This window comes from Labrus mixtus, chromosome 3, assembly GCF_963584025.1.
Source record: "Labrus mixtus chromosome 3, fLabMix1.1, whole genome shotgun sequence".
In the NCBI taxonomy this organism is placed as follows: Eukaryota; Metazoa; Chordata; class Actinopteri; order Labriformes; family Labridae; genus Labrus; species Labrus mixtus.
The window spans coordinates 11,565,331-11,589,501 of NC_083614.1; the positions used below are offsets into that span (position 1 = coordinate 11,565,331).

General features: G+C 40.6%; 1 protein-coding gene across 1 annotated transcript; it reads right to left on the reverse strand.

Moving 5' to 3' along the window:
- Positions 1 to 1,278: 1,278 nt before the first annotated feature.
- LOC132958460 (uncharacterized) lies at positions 1,279 to 22,899 on the reverse strand. The gene is made up of 14 exons (XM_061031303.1): positions 22,726 to 22,899; positions 17,988 to 18,107; positions 16,837 to 16,992; positions 15,967 to 16,105; positions 13,736 to 13,905; positions 13,134 to 13,268; positions 11,985 to 12,170; positions 11,299 to 11,861; positions 10,732 to 10,874; positions 9,585 to 9,806; positions 9,179 to 9,418; positions 8,509 to 8,642; positions 6,700 to 7,020; positions 1,279 to 6,591 (listed from the first exon to the last, which is right to left on the reverse strand). The coding sequence occupies exons 1-14, from the start codon at positions 22,780 to 22,782 to the stop codon at positions 2,326 to 2,328; spliced, it is 6,852 nt and encodes a 2,283-aa protein (XP_060887286.1). The 5' UTR covers positions 22,783 to 22,899; the 3' UTR covers positions 1,279 to 2,325.
- Positions 22,900 to 24,171: the final 1,272 nt, after the last annotated feature.

Consider the following 24,171-nt stretch of genomic DNA (forward strand, 5'->3'; position numbering starts at 1 on the left):
TTACATTCACGGTATCCATGCCGATGTGTTTTTAACGCCCTGTGTTAATGAAAATGCAGGTGTTAGCGTGACACTGCAGTGTAAGCAATCACATCTCATTGCCTCTGGGCAGGACGGATCAGATTCCTCAGTGACATGAGAACAAGACACGCAAACCGTCTCAACGTTGAGTCTAAGTAAACACACAAGTCAAAAAAAGAAAAAGCATCTCTTACAACAATGAACTGTTTGTTCATTTCTTACTCATAGATGCATTATTTTACAAGTTAACTGACTCATATGTTGTTCCAAAAGATTCGTTAGAATTGTAAGTAAAATGTTCATTTCTGTTCCCATTTGTCACTTTCATCTTCTTTACTGTTGTTTCAAGTCCAAACATCACTTCTACAGTCTGGACAAGGAATAAAATCATCGCCATCGATGTTATAGAGCTGAGATTAGAAACTATAATTGTTGTGTGATTGCGTCAATATGCAACTGAGAAGCTTTAAATTGAATTTTAAAAAATCAAACTTTGTTAAATACACAGGATGTAAATTCTACCACAAGGGTCTCAAAATCAAAACAATAACAAAAGATGACATTGAGGCTGGCAGGGAATCATGGGAGTGATTCTCTCTGCTACTCCCCGGCCCACCCCCGATGATAACAAACTCCAAGTTGACCATAGTCAATATGAACGGGCGAAACCCACCTCAGGAAGAGAATGTTTAACGGCGAGCTAACGTATCCAAGTGTAATTTACACAACATTTTCATCACAGCAGCACAAACAGTAACAATACGCCAGCTTTTAGTAGCAGTTCCAGCTTCCTTATGCAGCGGCATTTGGCGTAACATCTGGTGTTTTCATGGCGACGGTAAACATGTTGTGTCTGTCATGGTGGCCACTGAGACAAGATGCGTCCCGTTACTAATATTAAATGAAGGATTTCTCTGGCTTTGATAACTGTTGGGATAATATTTTAGGTAATGTAACATTTGTAATGCAAAAAATATATAACATAGGTTTAGTCCATTTTTAATAAATTTAGATATTTTAGTGTAAAATTCTAATACAAATTGACATATTGTACCTTGAAGTTGAGATTAAATTGAACTCAGAATGACTTAAATCTTCACTTAGGCTCAACTCAAATGGAGATTTTGTTCCATTTATAAAATGAACAATAAATGTGTGTTGTGAGAGGCTTTTCTGCTTCTGTCTGGTGAGTATCTTTCTCGTAGTAGTGCTGCTTTAGGGTCACTTAGACTGCATTTCAAAGATCTTCACAGTGGCTCTGTTTGAATGGTAAAAACTTTATTAATCTCATAGACTGGCTGGTCCTGGTATATTCATAAAAAAAAAGAAAAGTGCAGAAATCCAGAAAATAAAGAATAGAAAGAAAACTACATCTTCATTAACATGTAAAAATACAAAGTTGTGTCCTTTATACTGTTTTTTTTCCAGTAATGGTAATGATTTCAATCCGACATTCAGGTACAGACATGTATATTCATAAATCAAGAACAGGCCCTCGAGCTCATCTATTAACTAATTAAACATGTGCTGTCAAGTGCTGATTTATATAATTTAGTAGGGAAAAAAACTTGAGAAGAAACATGTCTTCATAAATCAAAATACACACACTCTGTTGCAAGGATAAATGAGCAAGACAGAAGGAGCTGACCCAACACCAAAATTCAACATGCTATATTTACATCATTGTTGTAGAACAGGTGTTGTTTCTATTTCAATCACACACACTTTTTATTCAATTGTAAAAACTTGATCTTTTCAATGATGTATGACATTTGATCCCAATATTCCAAAATGTAAGACGGAACCAGTAACCTTTTTGAAAGCAGAACTAATACATGCAGTCTGTGTATGAATTGAAATAAGTTACTGCTCAAAATCTATCTTTTTTTTGTTTATTAGCATGCTAATTAGTAGCATACTGGCTGCTTGTTAGTCATTATCAAGCTCTTATTAGGACCTTTTTCTACATGACCATAGTCTATATCTAATTGGCCTTTAAACTAAGAGTTTACCCTCCTTACTGCTGACCCCAAACAGGAATAGCGTTATAGATAATATGTATTGACCAGTCAATAATATAAAGAACACATTGAGGACTTCCTTTTTTGGTAAACGTTGTACTTGATGATGGTCTAAATAAAACTTCAAAATGTCTTTACATGCATAATTAGACATTTTGCCAAAGTGTGATCTCATTAAACATCAACATTTCACAACACTGCTGCAGAACCCGGGCTTACCACCTTCAAACTCTACACCGTGAGTAACTGTATAGTTGTTTGGTTAGCTTTAAATCTAGAGTAATCACTGCTGCTTACACTTTCCAGACGAGCTTTTGGGACTTCGAAGACTCTTGCTGGACTCCTTTTTGCTCTTTTTGGATTTCTTCTGAGTAGTTTGGCTGATGACTTCCTGAGGCTGTACTGGACTCACTTGACCACTAGCTGCTTCAGCACCAAGCACGTTATCAGCTACTTTTGACACAACTTCCATCAACTCAGTTTCTTCCACAGTATTTGGCACTACCCCTGCCGCTTCTACAGTGATGTTCATGCTCTCGCTCTCAACTAGGGAACCAGCCTCAGCTACCTCACCTGCTGCCATCAAACTTGTGGCTTCTGTCACTTCTGAGCCTGAGTTTGTTTCCAACGCCATAGCTGTGGTTTCATCCACTTCAATACTCTCTGAATCTGTTGGCAACACCTGACCTAATGTTTCATCTACTACCTCTCCAACCGCAAGTTCATAAATGACCTCTTCTTTGCCTTTTTCCAAATCAGCATTCCCACCCTCAGTCTGTTCCGTTTTAATAATGTCTGTCTCTTGGTTTTCAGGATAAGAAGTTTCACCTTCAGCTACTTGACCAGATGAGAATATTGTACTACTGGCCCCTTGATCTTCCCTGGACATAGAAACCTGGCCTGTGGCCACCTTGGATGAACTGAAATCCTCTGGAGATGTGGCATCCTCCAAATCAGTACCAATCACTAAATCTTGACTGACAGTCTCTTGTCCCTCTGGACCATCTAAAGTTGTGTCTTCCTCTGAAGAGCCTACCCCTTGATTCGCTTGATTAGTAACATCACAAGCCATTTGTACGATTTCAGACACATTCGATGTTCCTGCCTCTTGATTCAACTCCAGGTGTAGACTTGCTAAATAAGAATCTTCCTCAGGGAAACCTTCAGTCACTAAGGACAGAGATTCCTCTTCCAATACCTGGTAAGACTTTGTGACTTCTTCCCCTAAGTCAGAACTTGTGTCTGCAGTGACTAATTTTGCACATTCAACATCATGGTCCTCTGGAGCACTTGTATTTGTCTGTAAAGTTGACGAAACAATATACTCCTCATTTTCTCCTAAATTGTTTTCTGAGGACATGAGCTCATCCTGCGACTGCTGTAAGGATGGTTCCTCTTGTGCTTGTATGTTTCCATCATGAACACTTTCATCTGAAATGATCTCAATAGTCACGCCTGAAATACTGTCGCAAACATCTTCATCTCCATCTGAGATGCTGGTAATTTGGGGATCAGCTAACACATCTTCCTCCAGACTATCCTTGACCTTTTCTTTGTCTTTTATGTCTTCCTCTGAGACAAGCTGATCCTCCATTTGGGAATTCACTCTTTCTACATCTTCCCTACCAATCTCTTGACCAAGAGATGGCTGTACAGGTGATGTCAATTCCTCCAAAATATCCTCCTCTTTCACTTCAATATTTAAACGGCAATCTTCGACGAGTTGTTCATCTGAGGTGCTCTCTGGGGCAGCTCCGTTTTCAATGTTGTAATCTTGGTTGTCTGGTAACACAGATAACCCCTCTTTCTCTATAAGATTTATTTTATCTGAGATCAAGGATGCATAGACTTGAGGACTCGTTCGGATTGCATCTTCTTTTACAGTGTCTTCAGCTTTGTTATCTGAAAGGCTTAGATCTTGCTGTCCTACAGACGCTATTTCCTCAACAACATCATCCTGTTCCTCCCCGTTAGTTGTGTTGTCATCTGAGATAAACTTTTCCTCCATTTGAGAACTTGTGCTTAATGCGTCGTGCCTTTCAATGTCTTCATCTGAGTTGCTTAAACTTTGCCCTGACTCTTCTTCCTCCACAGTTGTCTCCTTTGTCTCTCCACTACTTGAACTGTCTGCACCTGTATTGATTTGTTCCATGTCTACCTCAGATGTTCTATTTGGTTGCTTATCATCCTCTTCGTTGCCAGAGCTGCTGTCTTCCACTGTATGCAGATGTTGCTCCAAATCCGAATCATTGATGCTTTCTACTTGTTCTTCTAGAATAACTTCTTCAGACGCTGCTGCCAACTTTAGATTACTCAGATCTCCAACTTCTTGATCTGCAAGAAATCTGCTAACAGTTTGTAATGTACTTATTTCTTCAACCTCAACAATATCTGCACTGGCATTGCCTTCATCTATCTTATTCTTCACACTATTATCCTCTTGTGGTTCTGGCATGCCTTCATGCTCACTAATGGACCTCTCCTCAGACTCTGTTATAATCTCATTTTGAAGTCTTGCTGACAATTCATCACTCACTTTGTTGATTCCCTCTTCAGATTCTGACACTTGCTCCAGCTCAGAACTATCCTCTTTGGGTATATCACTGGTGGCAGCAGCAATTTCCTTGACATTCTCTTCTTCATGGATACTAGCAGAAGTGACAACAACCTGATTGGTTTCTGAGTCCAAGACGACTTGAATAGCTGTACTGGAATCCTCCTCTGGATCCTCTTTGACTTCATTTGATTGAGGTTCTGATCCAACTTCAGAACTTCTGTCCTCAGCGCCATCAGCGGTACTGAACTGAAGAGCTTTACCTTCTTCTTTCACTGGTTCTTCTTCTACAATGTTGCTTTCGTCCAAAGTTGAAGTTTCTATCTCTTCCTGAGGAAACACTTGTCCCTCTTCATTCTCTTTGTCTGGATTGATTGAACGAGTAACATCTGATGCAGGTAGGGGAGCTTCAGTGGAAGTAACAGAAATTACCATGGATACATCTTCCTTGGAAACATTTTCAGAGGGAATGTGATTTTCTTGCTGTTCTGACTGTGGAACCTCAGCTTCTATCTCTGCAATCTCTTGTGGGTCATTTGATTCTGGCACTTCACTAATTTCAATCAGTTCATCAGGCATAGTTCGGTCCAATACTTCGCCTGGTATCTCAAGCTCTGTGGAATAGTTTATCACATATTCTGATGGATTTTCTTCATCTTTATCAACATGCATGCTCTGAGCTAGGTTAATGTCAGGCAGTTTTTTCATCACAACCTCTTCCATTGAAGGCAAATGAGTTTTAGGGGTTTCAGCTGTAATGCTGACGGTATTTATAACATTAATCGAGTTGCTTTTCTGAGATGAAGACACACTTTGTCCCAATGGAGGAATTCCTTTAAACTGATTCATACTCTCCTGCTTTATCCCAACTGGATTGATCCCAGCTGGCCCCATTCTGTCCTGTCTAATGTCTGGCTTCACTGCCACCCCGTGTCCCATTACCATTCCTGGCTGCCCAACTCCAACTCCCAAAACAGTTACAGGCCCTAACCCCATGTGTCCTGGCTGCCCAACCCATGTTTGCCCCAAATTTATATTTGTTGAAACAACACCCCCCTTTGTAGCAACAGTGTGTCCTGGCAGAATGCCAAACACACTCCCTTGGGCTGCTGGGCCTAACACCCCCTGAGGGGGAGCAGCCTCTTTTACCAGGATAGCACCTCTGGGCAAATTACCCTGAGGTGAGCCTGGGTCCACCCTACCTGACTCCACTGGACTACTCTTTTCCTGAACTAGTATATAATTACCATCAGGCTTTGGCCCAATTATTTTCCAGCCATCCCTGGGGACCGAGCCCTGAGACACACCTGGGCCAACAGGTAGCAACAGGGGGCTTACTGGGCTGCCTGGGCTGGTAGGTGTTTTGGGGCTCTCAATGCCTTGGATTACAAGTCCAGAAGATGGGCTCTGGGGACCCCCAACTACATACAGGCCTGGAAAATTGGCTCCATGAGTCCCATCTGCCAACAGAACAGTGTTCTGTAGCTGTGGTTGAACTACATAGTGCATGGGCTGCATTACAGGGCGTGTAGTGTAGTAAAGTGGCTGCTGCTGTAGTATTACTGTCTGAGCTGGACGGGGCAGAGTAGCAGAGTGTATGATGTTAGAGGAATGGCTGATGTTAGTAACCTTAGACTGAGGAAGGGCAGTGCTTATATTACTTGCAGTTGATTTAGAGATGTTGGTAGATGACATGACTTCCTCTGTTTTTATGTCTGTCTGCTTTGTCTCCATTTTGGACTTAACAACTGGTTCATCGTATTTAACTATGGTCTTGACAGCTCTTGCTACTTTTCTTGTCAGTTTGGGTGTTGGTGTAGGAGGGGAACAGATCTCAGCCAGAGTCCTGAACTTTGGGTCAAGGTCATTAAGGAACTGCAGGTTGTTGTCAGACTCCAGGAGGCTGCAGCAACCCACAGAGCCAGCAGTGGAGCCACAGCCCTCGTAATCGTACTCCAGCAGACTGTCCATCACTTGTACAGCACAGTTGGCTTTCTATGTGGGGCAAATAAATATTAAAAGTATTAAAATATGTTGGAAAAAATGTATATTAATATTTGTTAAGACTGGTACAATTAAATGACTACAAAGCAAATGTAGTACCTGTGAGAAGTAGTCATTCAGAAAAGCATTTGGTAGAGCTATATCCTCATACAGAGACGTTTGCTGTTGGACACGAAGTGGTTGCATGCTGCTGCCGTAGCCTTGGTTGAATGATTGTCTTGAAAACTTGTAAGAATTGTCGACCTGCATCAAACTTTGGGTTGTTTCCTGAAAATTCTGCAAAGCTTCTCTGTGCTTTGCATTTGTCTGATAATTCTCTATGACTTTTGAAGGGGTTTTTGGAGCAGCGTTGAAGTTTGACAGTGCTGCTGCTGAAACCATGCTGGTCATCAAAACAGGGACACTTTGAAGTGGCACTTCCTAAAAAAAGTAAAAGGATACATTTAAAAATAATTTATTAAACTGTCAACACAAAATGTAATATATTTGACTAACCAGGGTAACATATGAGTCACATTGGACTAATGGTGCGTTCCATTTGATCACGGATGTAGGAAATTCTGAGTAGCCGATCTGATAGGTCATCAGGAACGCACCTCTGAAGTCGGAATTCCGACTTAGAAACTCAGGGAACCTTCTGTAACCAAAGTTAAAATCCAACATGGCTGCTACGTGCATCAACATTAACGTTTAAGCTGTTACTATTGTGTTTATCAGCAACATAGTCCTTTTTTTGTGTAATTAAATCAATCACACCTATAGCACTGGCAAGTTCTATCTGTGGTCATGTTGTCATGTTATTTTTGGCTCAAACTATCATGCAGTGTGTTGTTATCGCCTGGTATTAGCTAACAAAACAAAGGTATTCCAGGAGGTCCATGTTGCTAGTCCGACTTGCAACTGTAATGCGGTTAACTAAGGTGTGATGCCATTCCCAACTCAGAGATCCGAGTTCAACACACCATTGGGGTGCCGGTGGCGCATTGGTTAGTGTGCGTGCCCCATGTATGGAAGCTGTAGTCTTCCAAGCGGGCAGCCCAGGTTCCAATCCGACCTGTGGCTCCTTTCCTGCATGTCATTCCCCACTCTCTGTTTCCCTGATTTCCAACTCTTTTCACTGTCCTATCTCTCAAAAAAAGACCCCAAAAGCCCAAATATATATATATATATATATATATATATATATAAAATGGAACACACCATTAAAAGTTTCAAATCTTACAATTTAACAAAAAAACATCTTTATTGTGTATGTGATCTTTAAGTGGTAAAGTAGGCTTTGCCTATTATAATTTTCAAAAGACAAAGACATTTCTTCAAGGGTTTTTGAGAAAGAAATGACTCTTTTGAAACATTTAAGGACCTCTTTCTAGTCTTCACACCTACCCATTCACACACCAATTGCAGAGGTTGCTATGTAAAGTGTCAATTAGTACACATTGACATGCTGCTGACAAAGCAGTGGGACCATCTTGGGGTGAAGTGTCTTGCCCAAGGACATATTGGACATGCCGCTACAGGGGCTGGAGATTGAACCCCCAACCTTCTGGTATAAACACAATTTACTCTACCACTGAGCCACAGCCACCCAACTGATCCACAGCAGCTCAATGGGGGAACTTTCAAACTAAAGGTAGGTCGAGCAGAATTTCCCAGTGTTAGGCTTGAAAGATAAATTACCACGGTATTCAAAATTGGTGCTGACATGTTGAACCCTGTATTTGTCCTTGTACGACACAATTTGAAATATCCATGAGATATGATATTCTAATGGCATACTGCCAACCATCCTTACCATTCAGTGATTTGACTTTTGGAAAAAAAAACTACAATTATATCCATTGGATTTGTTGTATTTGCAAATCAGAATAAGATATGTGAGACATCCTTCTCAAAATGTCAACCAACCTTATCCTCGCCTTTGCCTTCGGTGTGGTAGGATATGAGATGTTCTTTGGCGTCAAATGGCAGATCACTAAATTGGTCAGGGAAAATAGTGTCCGCTCCTCCACACTGACAGAACAGCAGAAGAAGAGGTATCACTGCAGAGAGAAGCACAACATCAGCGTAAAGCAGGTTTAAAACCCTCAGAGTTGGGTTGCAAAATGAACCTTTGAGAGCCTTTCAATGTTAAATAAATGTATAGTCAGAAGGGTGTCAGAAATGTTTTGACTAAATGCTATACTAATTGTTGAATTGCTACTTTTGACAAGAAGTTAATACGGCCACAGCTTTTCTTTCACCTTAATTTGTCAGGGTCTTAACTGGCTTACAAAAGTATAGAACAACAATTTTTCAGGAGAGATCTAAATAATTCTGCTGTATTGACTTAAAAATCATGATTAATATTTATTACGCAAATTAATGCAGCAACAACTTGATGTCAGCTATTCAATTAAATATCTGTGTATGCTTGTCAGGGTAGCTGGATATTATGTTGATCTTGAACAACTTTAAGTAGGCCAGCAGCTTTATAACTCCAGAATCAAGCAATTCAAACTGTAATTCAATTCAAACATGTTGTTTTTATGATGTGAAAAAAAAGTTTACTAATGTACTTGAAAAAAGCTTAACTCACACAGCAGTAAGCACAGGGCCATTAGCAGCAGTCCAATGGCTGGGGCAGAGAGCTCAGATCTAGTACTTGCTTGTCGAGCTGACTTTGGAGCGCAGTGCTTTGTCTCCCCACAGATACAAACATCCACTGTAAAAACCTTGTGTTCTGGGCAGGACAGGCCCTGAGCGTCCAACACCTCCACCTGCAGCGCATATTGTCCAGGCCAAAGTGCCTCACTTGTGTGAAGAGCAGCAGTTGTGTCTAGAAAAAATAGAAAAGAAAGGACTGTTTAAACCCCTACTGCACAAAGATGAATGCAATTACTGTCACCATGAGTATTACAAGTACTAGTAAGTAAGATCAGTTATGTAGCCACAAAAGAAAGTCTGCTTTTGTATAAGTGCCTTACTAAAAACGCTTGACTCACCATTGATGACTTCTACTTCCCACTTGCCATTCGTCCCCTCAGGTATGATTCTGAATGTGAATGGAGCACCATTGGGGCTGACATCTTCATCAAAGCCAGTTACATAAACAGTTTTTACATCAGTGCACAGATGGTTGTAGGTGGTGGTCAGGGTGGGACAGTGGTCGTTGGAGTCAGTGACTTCAATGGCTATTGTTCCTGTGGCTGTCTTCGCTGGCATGTCTGAAGGAAATAATAACTCAGTAAGGGCGCACTCACACGAGGCAAAGTTGTCCCGTATCGTGCTTAAGTACGATTGTAACCCCTCCCCATTACTCTTCTGGCCTGCACTCACACAAACTCAGGACTAACCGGACCTAAGCTACTTTTATGACTTTGTGGCTTATTTTCAGTCATTTTAGTCAGATACAGCCAGAACATTCATAATGATGGCTGTCCACGTTGTGTTCCCGTGCTTGTGTTCTTGCATGAACTGTACTGTGCCGAAGCACACCTATTCAAAGTGTGCCAGGGCCAAGGAAGTGTACCGTGCTTGAGCACAGATTGAAGCGTGCTTAGACACGGTACAGATAGCCCAGTGTGAGTTCGCCCTAAGTCAAGCAGCACACAAGCTGTAAGGTACATCACAATCCACTTTGTAATGAGGAGGTCTTGTCCTGTGTCCTACGATGTCTTTTTACTACATGAAAAATAAGTTTTAATATTAGCCACTCCAAATGAACTATTGAGTATTCTTCACAAGCAAATGTGTTTCACAACTTTAGCTTTAACTTCCACAACTGACACTGTGTTTTTCTGGTTATGTTAAGTGTTTCAAACTCATAAACTACAGGGAGGACTGTTAAAACATGCAGACGATGTACATTATGTTGCCCACGGGCTTCTTCTGATCGTATACATGACACACCTTGAGAAGTGGCTTGGCAGGTTCAGTCAGAGATCAACCTACTTCATTTTGTAAATAGCCTCTGGCAAATATGCTATGAACTGCTCATGTGTCTCATAAACATTGAGGTGATAAATCATGTTCAGATTAAAGCTTTTCATTGATTAAAAAACTCCCTCCGCATATTTGTCAAAGGTAAAATAAATGAAACCTTATTGTTTACATTCAACCTGCAGTTTAATAATGGACAAATTGTCTCACCTTTTGTTATGGCCAGAATCTTGGCAATGTAGGTACCATTAACCAAGAAGGGTGACTCTCGGTCTGGTGCCTTGTTGAGTTTAATCTCAGCGGTTTCTTCATCAATGGTAAACCAGTTATCTGGATCATAGGCTTTGGCATAACTGTAGCACAACAAGTATGTAAGACAAGAACCAAAAGAACAAAACGCGTCAAGGTTAATAAAGTTGATCTTTATACTACAAGTATTGCTGGAGCTTTTTGACCTCTTCAAGCCTTTCACTCTCCATGCACCTTAGTAGTCGGTGAAGTTGTCCCTAAAAAAAAACCTACTCTGCTTCTCCAGTCACTGAGACTAGGTCCATGTTTTATAAAGTACAGTATATGCTCTAAACCTACCAACTACCCTATAGTGAATGAGAATGATGTAGCAGTTCTCTGTGTTTAAGCTATTCATTTTCTTGATTAAGCTACATATTTTATAGCACCCATCATTGGGTTAACATGTTTTTATTATCCTCACAAGGTAACATTTTAATTTATGCAGTATTTTGTTTAGAAAGAAATGTTAACTGGAGCTGGACCAACCTGACGTCCTCTGCAGTTTTTCCCGTGTCGGGATCGACAGCCGCGAACACTGTGAGGACACCATCCTTAGGAGCATCCTTTGGATCTTCTGATACAGGAACTTTCTTGGTGTCAGGTATAAAAGCCGGACCCTCTGGCACATTGTTCACTGCTATCTTAATGGGATAGCTTTTTGCAGGTGCGTCTGGCTTTGGCTTTTTCCCTGGTCCTGGTTTTACACCTGGTTTAAGTCCAACACCCACTCCAGGCTTAAGTCCTGCATCCACCCCTACATCTACCCCTACATCTGCCCCTGCATCTACGTCTACATCCAGCCCCAAATCTGCTCCCACATCAGCCCCTGCATCGACACCAACTCCTACACCAACTCCAGCTCCAGCTCCAGCTCCAGCTCCAGCACCAGCTCCAGCACCAGCACCAGCACCAGCACCAGCACCAGCCCCGCCACCCTCTCCGACCTGAACTTCCACATCCATCAGTACAGCTTCGCCTTCCACAAAAGGAGCAACGTTCAGAATTTCCAGGCCAAGCTCAAGATTCTGGACTTCTTCGAAATCCAACGGCTTTTGAAAATATAATTGAGAACAGCAAACAGAAAACAAATGTTAAGGACTCCTCCGACAATAGTTACAATCATTAAATAAAATAAAATAAAAATGATAATCCCATCAGAATTGTTTGTATACCTTGATAAGCTTCAGGATGCCCTCATTGGTTTCTTTGTCCGTCTCAATGGAGAAGATATTATCCTCATTTCCTTTGGCAATTTTAAAGACAGTGAGCCAGTTGTCCGTGTGATGAAGGTCGTTGTCCAGAGCTTTGATCTTCATCACAATTACATCGGCAACATTTTCATCCACTGAGCCAGCATACTGCAGACAGAAAAGGAGTCGATACCTGTCATTTGTCTAACAAAGGCCACTCAAGCCATACTTCTGGAGGAAATCATCTACTTGTTAGTCCTGTGATGTCACTGGCGCTCATTATTCTTAAAGTACCTTACAACAGATTGTTTTCAGTTTCGGTGGAACCTATGGAGTACCAACTGATCCTAATAGTTATAATACATTTTTACTTTATTTTATTACATCCCATGGACTGTAGCATCCCCTTCCATTAACTTCTTTAGTGGAAATGAGTGACAGGTGTAATGGCCCGCCCCCTTGATTTGCTGATTATTTTGGCAAAATGCAGCCAGGGCACAGCCACCGACTTTTGACCAAAGAAGACACAGCTGTAGCATTACAGAATGAAGACATGCTAAGAAGCTTTGCATCTCTCAACTTAAGAAACAAACTATTTCACTTAACATAGTTCAGTTCTGGGGCAGCAGTAGCTCAGTCTGTAAGGGCTTGGGTTGGGAACTGGAGGGTGCAGACCAAATCTGGAAATTGGTCTGGTAGCTTGAGAGGTGCCACATCACTTCCTGAGCACTTCCGAAGTGCCCTTGAGCTAGACACCGAACCCCCTACCCACTAGCTAAGGAGCGCTCGCTGTGGGCAGGCCGGGTTCACCTTTGCTTATAAACGCCTGAACTGTTGTTGTCCATATTACCTCACTCACACCTGACTGACACTGTTATAGTTGAACCTTTGGAAGGGATCTAAACGGACACCCTGTCTTTATTTAAATGGTAACTTGAGCTTGTATAGCCCCTTTCTAGTCTTCTGACTACTGAAAGCGCTTTTTCACCGGAGTTGGGGATCGAGCCCCTGACCCTCCGGTTAAGAGATTTGGACTCTACCACTGAGCCACAGCCACCCATGCTCACCCAGAAGCTAAAAAGTGAAAATGGGGGGAAAATACAAGCAAAATATGAAAACAGTGTGTGTCACCTCAGATTTCTCCAGAGTGGGGATGTTGTCATTGATGTCCATGACCTTGACCTCCACATTTCCTGTCCCTGTTAGTCCGTTTTTGGCCCCTGCCAAATCAGTCCCTTTAATAACTAGTTTGTAGAAGTCTACATCCTGCCAGTGGGAAAAACAAAAAAACAACAAACCAAGAAGTGTTGAGAAAAACCCTAACACGGTTAAATGTCAATCAAGTTTACACAAGTTCACAGTGTTCTCTTTATTGGGTGAGAAAGTAGCTCAGGGCAAAATTAGCAGCTGTAAAAGGTTTCCACCTTTAATTCCAGAGATTATTGTGTTCCACTTAAAGTTTTCTCCTCACGCCACAGTTCAAACCAAATAAAAGTGTAATGAGATGGTAACTGGATGTCAACCAGATGGGGAAAAGAACTTGAATGTTTTGACTCTTTTACTTTTAGACACTAGACACTAGACACTTTTAAAGTTTGGAGGTTGGATTCAAAAGGTGTGAGAACAAGAGAAATCAGCTGGATTTCGCAATGTTCCAAGAAGCTTATAAAAGAATATGCACAACGACCGCCTGCAGTATGAAGGGTTTCATGTAACGGGAGCAGCAGCCTCACCTCTCTGTCCAGTGTGGGCTCTTTGACGTACAGTTTTCCTGAATATTTGTCGATATAGAACATGTGTCCCGTGCCAGCTGGCTCCTGACTGACGATGCTGTAGGAGATATTTGAATTGATGGTGTCAGCTTGGTCCTTATCTTTGGCTGAGATCTGCATAATGAAGGTTCCTGCAGAGGATCACAAAAAGGAAGACAATTCAATGGACTCCATCCAGTCAGTTTTCAGAGGACCTGTTCATACATGGCAGCAAATCCAGATCCAATGAGACCGACAACAATCATAACATATATGATTATCTGTCAGGGGATATTTACATCTCATTGGGTTTTAAGACTTTTGTGTTTCGACTTTTGTGTTTAGACGCTTATAAACAGGCAAAACGTTTTTTTCTAGATTTATTTCGGACTTATGACAGTGGATAGAGTCGGAAATCAGGAAGAGAGAGTTGGGAATGACATGTGGGAAAGGAGCCACAGGTGGGATTTGATCCCTGGCTGCCCGCTTGGAGGACTAGCCTCCATACATGGGGCATGCGCAATAACCACTGCGCCACCAGTGCCCCAGGCAAAATGTTTTTTAATGGCTTTAGTTAGGAGGAGATTAAGGTGAGTGATGAATGTTAAAAAAGCACAGATATCGAGTTAATGCCTCACCTGACCTACAAAAGCAAACCAGACAATCAGCTACAGTATCATTTACAACCAGAGAGACAGTGATACAGATGTTCCCACCAAAGATACACAGGTAGAAGGATTAATGAAGGAGGAGGACATTTTACTGGTTACTGGAGATCCACCGATTGGGAGAAAGTGAGGACCCATACCGATGCTTGAAATAACAATTTAGCCGATTCTGATACAGATGTTTGTTTCATGACCTCTTCTGGTGTAAGCCTCCCGCAAAGACAACATTTTCTCTCATGTTTGACGTCAGCATTAAATTGATTTGGCATAAAAAAATGTTTTATTTCATGTCACATTATTTGTCGATGTCTGTCAACAGGGCCGATATCAGCCGATGCATCTGTGCATCCCTAGAGGTTACGTTAAAAGATAAGATGTAAAGCTTTAGCAGAAGGGGCCAAAATAATCGTACAGAAAATAAAATGTCCTCACAGCTGCTTTAAATAAAGTTTAAAAAACTTAAAATGTATTTTTTAACAAACTTGAAATTAGATACCGAAGCTGTTCAAAAGGTCATTAGTGTTTCTCTATAAGATTACGTATTCATTTATATAATATATATTCATTATAAATAACCAACAACCTGTTTTTCATTTTTTAAAGAAAAAGTAAGAAGAACATTGTGTTGCAGTTTTTGAGGTGGGTCTCAAGGTGGAGATTAAACTCTCACTCTCGGTTGTGTCTTTTTTTCAGGAAATTTAAGACGCCCTTAAACATGCTCACATATGGCCCATCCCTTTACGAGTGCATGCTTCATCCTGCCTTAGTTCTCTGCTATGTGTGTGTGTGTGTGTGTGTGTGTGTGTGTGTGTGTGTGTGTGTGTTCTTATAGAAACAACACACAGACAGCCTTAAAGATGTTGGCGTCTAGATATTTTGGAAACACAACAAATAGTGAGAATATGTCTGAGAAAATGGACTCAAGAGTCACATGCATGGGGCGCCAGGTAGCCCAACGTCCCATGTACGGAGGCTACAGTCCTCATTGCAGTGGCTGTGGGTTCGAATCCGACCTCAACCCTTTGCTGCACGTCACCCTCCCACTCTCTGCTCCCAACATTACGTGTCTCTCTTCAGCCGTCTTATGAAGGCTAAGGCTCCAAAAAATGACTCTTAAAAAAACATAGTCACATGCATAAACCGCCACACACCTTGATTGTGAGGTTTTATTTTCAGATTGAAATATTTGATCACAGTGCCTCTAGTCTCCAGTTTTATAAAATCATATTTTGTGAAATTATAAAGTCTTTTATATTGATTTTGTGAAATGATTTTCATCATCTCAACTGGGGGTGTTATATCGTCTGACTGACAGTGCCTCGCATAAACAAACAACACACCAACTGTCAACCACAGTTTGATTCAATTGTTCCCAAACTGTGACTAGTTCTAGGGAATGTTTGCAGTTTACATTTCTCAAGCGAGCCTTGAACCAAAGCAGGAGAACAAAAAGAGTCTAAATGTTGATGGTAGAGGAGTCAATATGTCAGATCCATCACTCACAGTCACATGGCTGATTAAGATCATGCTCGTTTCAAGCCTTACCTTTGCTGCTTGCCTCCGAGACGTTGCCAGCATGCAGCTCAAATGTAGGCGGGTTGTCATTCTCGTCCACGACTATGACAGTCAGAGGGATGTCTGCTTCTGCTGTGGTCCCATTTCTGAATTTAGCGACTCCAGTTAGCTGCATCATTGACATGAAAAGATGCTGGTTAGACATTTCACTCGTGATCTGTTATGTGAAGGAAACAAAGTCTCAAATGCATACTTTAAGATTTTTAAAAAGCATCGACAATTTCCCCTTTCTAGAGTTTCTATTTTCTCCATGTGCATCTTTCCATACTTTTATTTATCCATTCATGTTTCTTGACAAAGTAAACACCTTAATCCAAAACTTAACAACAATATTTCTTAAGTGGATTAAGGCTGTTTTATATATACTTGAAGGCTTATTCTTTTTTTTAAAGGTTTAATGTTGGTTGCTCCTTCCATGCTTGTTTACGGCTTCGCTCTTATTTTCTTATTAATTTCCTTTTTATGGCATTTTTTCCCCCATGCATGCTATAATCTAAGGTCTATAATGGGTGTTCTATTTAAAGATTTGATCAATTCTATCTTTGTTACAGCCTTCATTTTGCCCAGAGAAACGTATATAATCATATGAGCTGCTGTAGTTATATGTTAAAACCATAAAAAGATCTAATCACATTATGCTGTGTGTCATTTTCAAATTACTGTCACCAAACTTAAAGAGCCATCTGAACGACATGGACGCCTAGACACACCTTAGAGACAAGCTGTGCTTTTTAAGGTTTAAAAATTATCATGAGGGGACGCCTGGCAGCGAATAATAAAGCAATGAAAAAAACCTGATCCATATGTCAACGTATACCATTTACAGCTGAAATGACTTACATGGTAGGATGAGCATTTCTCCCGGTCCAGAATCCCAGTGATTTGTACAAAGCCAGTTTTTTGGTCCACCACAAAGAGGTTGAAGGGTGGCCTGTCAGCTCCTTTTCCAGAGAGGTAATACTCCACCGGGTTGGTTAGGCTTTTATCAGAACGAATCTGACAACAAAACACAGAAAGCGACGTGGTCAAACACAGCTCATTTACATTTAAAGCTACAGACACAGAAACAGCCTGTTCTGAGCAGGGCTGAAATAGAGGGGTTTATAGTCATAATCAAATACAGGATCAGAGTGGATTTAGAACAAGAAACTTCACAGACATGTTTTGGGGAGCTCTGAGACTTATTTGGACTGGTTGATGAAGAGGACAATATGTGACCTAAGGTTTTCACTAGAACCTGAATTACAAGTGTGGCTGACACATATTTTAGAGTTTTATCAACAGTTATTTCAATAATTAATCCAGTTATTAGTATATGATTGTGTTCAAATCTAATTTTGACAACCTCCGAGCAGACACAGCTACAGATATTTTTGACCCCTGGACTAGGATCCCTTTATGCTCCCTTTAAGGAATTACTAAAAGCAAAAAGATCGCAAATTAATGAACTGGTGTCACTTGGTGATCTCATCAGGATGTTAAATGACTTTGAGACACATCTGGCTGCAGATGTCCTGTAAAGATAAATAAGGTGCTAGAGGTCTTAAAAAAAACCTCAAAATTGAGCTTGTCCAAAAAAAATGGTTTAAAGAATATTTACGGTACTCTGTGTTCTGTCCTCACTTATTATTCCAGCAGGTAAAGAAGAAAAAAACACGAGTTGGTTGTAACCAGTATTTTGTTCTCTATAGGTAAAGCAACACTTCTCTTGGAGTATAAATCAACTTTTGGCCCAGGGCTACGTCCCCTATAGTTTCACGGTGCAGCTTTTGAAAAGGCTGAGCCAGTCTCTATAAACATGTGGATACAGGTTTTCACGGCAGGGTTGGTGGCAGAGCAGACAGTGATGTGAGAGAAACGAGGTCGTTGTTCAGTGTTTGTGATAACTTGGAAGCTCATCCATCTGGGCACTTTGCCATTATTTCAAACACATTAAGACACCTCTGCTTTATGCTAATTGTGGGAAATATCATAAGCAGAAACCAAATGACCTTGGCAATGAACTCCCTGTTCATGTAGTCAGTGTTCTCCTTCAGCTTGGCCGGAGGCATGATCCACTCTCTCTTCTGCCTTCTTAGATACTTCCTCCGTCTCGCTTCAGCGCTGAACAACTGAAACAAAGAAGCAGATTACATTTAAGCTTGATTGAGCTGCACAGTTTGCTGGACCATGCAGGGTATGTAATCTCTGTGTATTTTAGAGGCATTTGCCAGTTTTTGATTAACTTTAGAAGAAATACAGATTATGACACACGAATGAACAATTGGAGTGGAGTTTAAAGGAGCAATATGCAACTCTGACCCCTGGCGTTTAAAATGGGCACTGCAGTCCAAATTCAAGACATTGGAGAGAGCTGCCCCCCCTCCCCCCCTCGATGTGCGGGCAGGTTGCCATGTCGTGGTCACTGAAGCTTCAGTGTTTAGCCAGCTCTGCATCGGTCTGTAAACCTTTCTGCGTTCTAACCTCTCTCTGTTTTTCAAAAGCATCTCCAGTATTGATCCTAGTTTGAGCACGTTTCTGCTCGTGGAGCTTATTAGAAACATGCAGAAGCTTTTTAGGTCGGGTACAATCTTCCATCACTGCAACACCTGTTGGTTTGCCGTTTGCCTGGCATCTACAGCGTTCAGAACGGCCGCGTGTGTGTGTTTTTTGGGGGGGCTTAAACAGCCTATCCTTCTATGATCATACCTATAAATGTGTTCTGTAACTTCTTGTATAACTTTTGTATGACTGTATCATTTTTTAAATCGCATCATTCCAATACAATTAGTTAATATCACACTATAAGTAGTTTTATCATGTCAGCGTTGAGGGGTGAAAGATGGATTAAGGCAACATTATGGAGGAGCTTGGTTTTGTGTGCTTTGGCGCCCACCAAAGGTTTCTGAATACAACTGCACTGTCATAAGACAACGTGCATTTGTTAACAAGCAGAGGGTGATGTTAGAAGCCGAAGAAGACTCACGTTGACTGACAAGGATCAGTAATATTTTATTGGATTTTACGCAAATATGACTCTGCTAGAATCTACAGCCTGATGTACATAATGCTATGTCACAATCTGTTCTGAAAAAAATCTGCAGGGATGTACACTCTGCTTCTCGCTCCGTCACGCTCTCTTTTTCTCTTCTTAGCTTCATCCATCGTGGCCGTCATTGGCCTCTTCTGTCTCTTAGCCTCAGCCATAAGCACGTCTCACGAGATAACCGTGGCCTGCTGCCAATGGTGACCAGGGCGATCTGTGGGACATGGGATGGACGTCATATCCCCCTGTTGAAGGTTTTTGTACCACTAAATCGACTTTGAAAGGACTATTGTAATGTGGAAAATTAACATATTGTTGCTTTAAATAAAGTGTAATATCATATAAACTTATAGAGAAGTGGGTTTGCTCTGTAAGGTTAAGTCTGAGGCGTGGTCCTCATCACCAACAGGAAGCATACCAAGAATCAGGTTTGGCATTCAGCACCTGTGATGATAAAACAAGGCTCCTCTGCCAGCATTTGATAAGCTGGTAATGCATCTGTGATTTTAACACTGGGAGCTGAGCCCAAGCTTATCATAACTGTGAAATGATTTTTGGGTGTGTGCTGACAGTGTTCCTTGCCGTGCATGTGTTTGGCACACACACGTGGTTATCTTGTCAGTAGGTGTGGTAGTTGTTTGTTGAAGCTGCTGCTGCTGTCATGTTCAACACGAGTAATTTGACAGAAGTAAAATGGTGCAATCGGTGGAAAACAGCCAAGCACAATGTCTCCAGCCAGGCAGTAAATGTCCAGTTAGCTCCATCACTTAACACTCCAAAGGTGTGGCGTTCAGGGTGGGAATGCATCCGGTAGTTTGGAATTCGATGTGGGTTTTATTTTCACCATAAAAAAAGAAGTGGCAGTTGCGGCACTGGTGGCGCAGTGGTTAGTGCGTGCGCCCCATGTATGGAGGCTGTAGCCTTCCAAGCAGGCGGCCCGGGTTTGAATCCAGCCTGTGGCTCCTTTCCTGCATGTCATTCCCCACTGTCTCTCTCCCTGATTTCTGACTCCATCCACTGTCCTGTCTCTCAATTAAAAGGCACAAAAATCCCAAAAAGAAATCTTTAAAAAAAAAAACGCCCCGGGGTTCTAGGCAGGTCATGGAAACTTGGAGGGAAGTGGGAGGAAACTGGAATAAAATTAACTTAATAATATTCATACCATTTTGTTATTGATCGCTGAATATCCAAACTTGTGTCCCTTGTCTACAACAGTCTCAACATTGTAAAATAACAAACTACACAATGACATGAATCATGAATGATTAAAGACAAACTGTCTGACTGTTACTTTGACAGTTCATTATTGTCGTCCAGAATTTACTAAAGACTGTTGGATGAAATGAATGAAAAATTTGATTTTAAATTTAATTTAAATTAATTAAATAAGGAAGTATTTTAAGAATCTGTTCATTTAATTTTTAATATTTGCAATGTAGGGGTCCTCACTAGTAGCTTGTTGCTTTATGGGGGTCCTAGGCGTGGCAAAGTTTGGGAACCGCTGGGTTAAGAGTCAGATAATCAGAGGGAGATGGAGGCAGCAGATAAACAATTAAAGCTTACTGTAAAGTCATGAGAGGCCGCTTACAGAGACTCTGTACTGGCCGGTTTATAGAACAGTGTTTCCCCCTGAATAGTTTAACGAGAGACTTGAATAAGTCATAAGGACAGAAACTAAAATCTAAATGGGTGGGGGGTTGATAATTATGCAGTCATACACCAAACAACAACGTTACTAGCCTCTATGATGTACAGGTCATTTTACTTGACTTTGAGAAAACCATTCATCAAAGTTCACTGATTTATATATTCTAGCCGAGTGGAAACCTTTAGACCCCTGGACCTGTTTATTATCTACGGTAGAGGATTAGGGCCAATGAGAAAAACAATTTTGGTATTGACTTTTTTTTTAGGATTCTGACTTTAATCTCAGAATTCTGAGAAAAAAGTCAGAATTCTGACTTTTCTCTCAGAATTCTGGCTCCAAAAAAAGTCAGAATTTTTAGAAAAAGTTAGAATTCTGAATTTAATCTCAGAATTCTGAGATTAAAATCAGAACTAAAAAAGAAAAAGTCAGAACCAAAAAAAAAAGTTTTTCAGTGGCCATAATCCTCTTCCGTAACTATCAGTTCACAAGTTAGACAACAAAGATTTTCATCTAAATCTGATTTTAAAATGTCAGAATACTGATTAACATGATTTCTCCCATCACAATCTGTTTCTCAATCAAACTGCACCAGCAGAGACAATGTCTTTAAAATTCAATCTTAATTTCTCACATTTTGGAATTTACGTTCAACTAAATCTTGTTTTGTTTATTTCAAATTGTAACCTGTTTTGCTTTTGTGTTGGAAGTATTGTTCAGTATTTGAGGTTCAGGGATGAGGAAGGGTAATCACTACCACTGAGGTTTGTCTGTAATTATTCAGTTTAGTCTGTGGGTTTGTTATAAATGCTACTGGAGATGGTTTACTGTAAATATTTATATTCTGGTGATGAGAACATTCATTATATATATATGTGTAATTAAATAATGGTATATAAGTCATTATTTTATATTATATTATACATTATTGTCTAATTAATAACACTTAAATCCAGGAAAGAGGGATGAAATCAGTTTAAAATTCTTCTTCCTTTTCAGGCATTTAAGAGCGAATGAAGGACTTTGACTTTTCTTTCTTATGTTGTTTATTCTTTTTGTTTTCTACATTTTTTTAACTACAGCTATTATTTTAACATGTTTGAAATAAATAAATCACTATTTATTTATTTGAGCCTTGTTCAGAAATGTTCAGCAGGATTCTGGATGTATATTTCTTTCTTTTCTTTATTTGTTAAGGTTTACTTACTGTGTCTTTATTCTTCTGTTGCTTTAATTGCATTGATAACTCGCCGCCATCTATCCATCTATCCATCAGGCCCACTTTTCAGCCACTTATATAAATCCGACCTGTATGGACTTGCATATTTATTCAGTCTGAAATAAAAGAGAGGGTACACTCTTTTCCGCAAGCTCCAAAAATCAAATCTAAACGGCCAACAGGGTTCCCTGTGCACAGCCTGTATGTTCTCATAGGCGCACAGATACAAGAACATAGCATGAAAAATAAACCTAAAAATCTGTAGCACACTGAAAATAGGATTTTTGATGTATTTTCTAAACATTACATACTTGTACATCTTTAGACTGCAAACTGAGGAAACAGACGGCCATGCAGACAACCTTTTCTCAACTGTTACAGCATGCATGTCTGAGTAATAGCACCTACATGACAATGTGTGTGTCAGCAAAGACTCTCTAAAACCAGCATGATGTAGTGCATATGACTGCTGCACACTCTGCAGCATAGAAAGTTAGTCATTACAGCCAAACGCACAAACTGTTCACCTTTTATCATTGCATTCATGCATGCTTTGTGTGCATATGTTATTTTATGCAGTAGCTTGTGCTGTAACAGGGTGCTATATATGACGATTCATGATTTACAACTCTGCTTCAGGCTCTGACAAACAATTAAAGTTGAGCAGCACGTATCAAACAAATGAGCTTTGTAAATGTGAGTAATTATGTTTGATATCGTGTTATCGAGGCGTGTTGCAGAATGAATCCCTCTCCTGTAGAAACAGGTTAGCTCATGGACTGTAGTATATCCTGGTGTGTCAATGTAAAGAATATGAGTCCCTTCAGGGTGAATACTCACCAAGGCCAGCATGAGCAGGAGCAGAAGGCCCACTTCTGCGAGGGAGGGCCGAGCCATGAGTGCAGGAGAGCCACTGCATACACCAACCTGTCCAGTCTGAGTGTGTGCATGAAAACCCCACTAAATACTCAAGTGGTCTGAACAGGGGAAAAGAAAAGCCTTAAAGAGTTTCAGTTAGAGACACACCTATGTCAGCTTCATCCTCCCTCCCCTTGCATGTACAGTTCAACCACACCTGTATGTGCAGACCCCTCCTCCCACCCACCCTCCCTCCCTCCACTTCATGTATGCACTCATAACTTCAGCTGTCACATGCAGAATGTTTCTCAAAGGTGTGTCTTCTCGCTGCCTTATTCTTCTAAAGGTAACAGTAAGGCCTCAGGGTTGAACACTTGATCAGGCTAACAGGGAGAGAGAGTAAAAGCACACTCTAAAAACTATATTTCAAACTTTCTTCAGACGACTCCTGAAAACAAACATTTGATCAGTGTGTCTGTTCAAATGAAAACAAAGGTCTCTGACAGAAGACGTTACAACATGAGTGCGACCCCGCTGACCCTGCAGGTGGTTAAAGCATTCTAACATAACACAGAGATAAGTACATGCACTTACAGGCTTACCTTAACACTGCCCCCCCCCCCCCCCCCCCCCCAATTGCTCAGCCTCCTTTCACCACAATTTTCAGAAATAACAGTTTTGTATTTTTTCTTCATTGTATCATCAAATCAGAAAATGCCACTCCCAAATAATATGTTTTACTAATACCCGATTGGTTGGTTTGGCCATATAAAATATGGAGACCAGCAAGAGAGGTTGTCAGTTTTCTTATCACTTAACTGTACACAGCCTACTTGTAGCCGTGTTAGCATAGCTTGTTGAGTGGTAGACTCAGTCGGTCTGGGAGATTGGAATTTTATATACTGTTGATTTATATTTTATATCATAGTTGCATCCAGTTTGGTTGTTTGGAAGCTACTATAACCAAGTGGTTTAGCTTGTTGTGTGTTGGTGTTAGCATCAGTAGCTAGCATTAGCTAACGAGATACCTGGAGTTAGCTAACGTTGACGTCAGCTCCACTTTTTCCTGTGTCCTATTTCCCTTCCGGCGCACAATGTTACATGGCAGAAAGAGAAATTAAATAAACTCCATAATTATAAACGTTATACATTGATTACTTTAGTTTACTTTAGCTTTAGATAAAAACATAAAACACTCTGAGTTGTAGTTTACAGTCGTAAATAAAACTCATTAACTTTAATCGTAGGTGAACAACCAACATTTCTGACTGCCCCCCCCCCCCCCATTCAAATGGCCCATGAGAAAAAAACAAATGTGGTACTGACTTTTTTTTTTAGGATTCTGACTTTAAGATTAAATTAATTAATTCTGAGATCAAAGTCAGAATTCAAAATTTAATCTCATAATTCTGAGAAAAACTTCAGCTG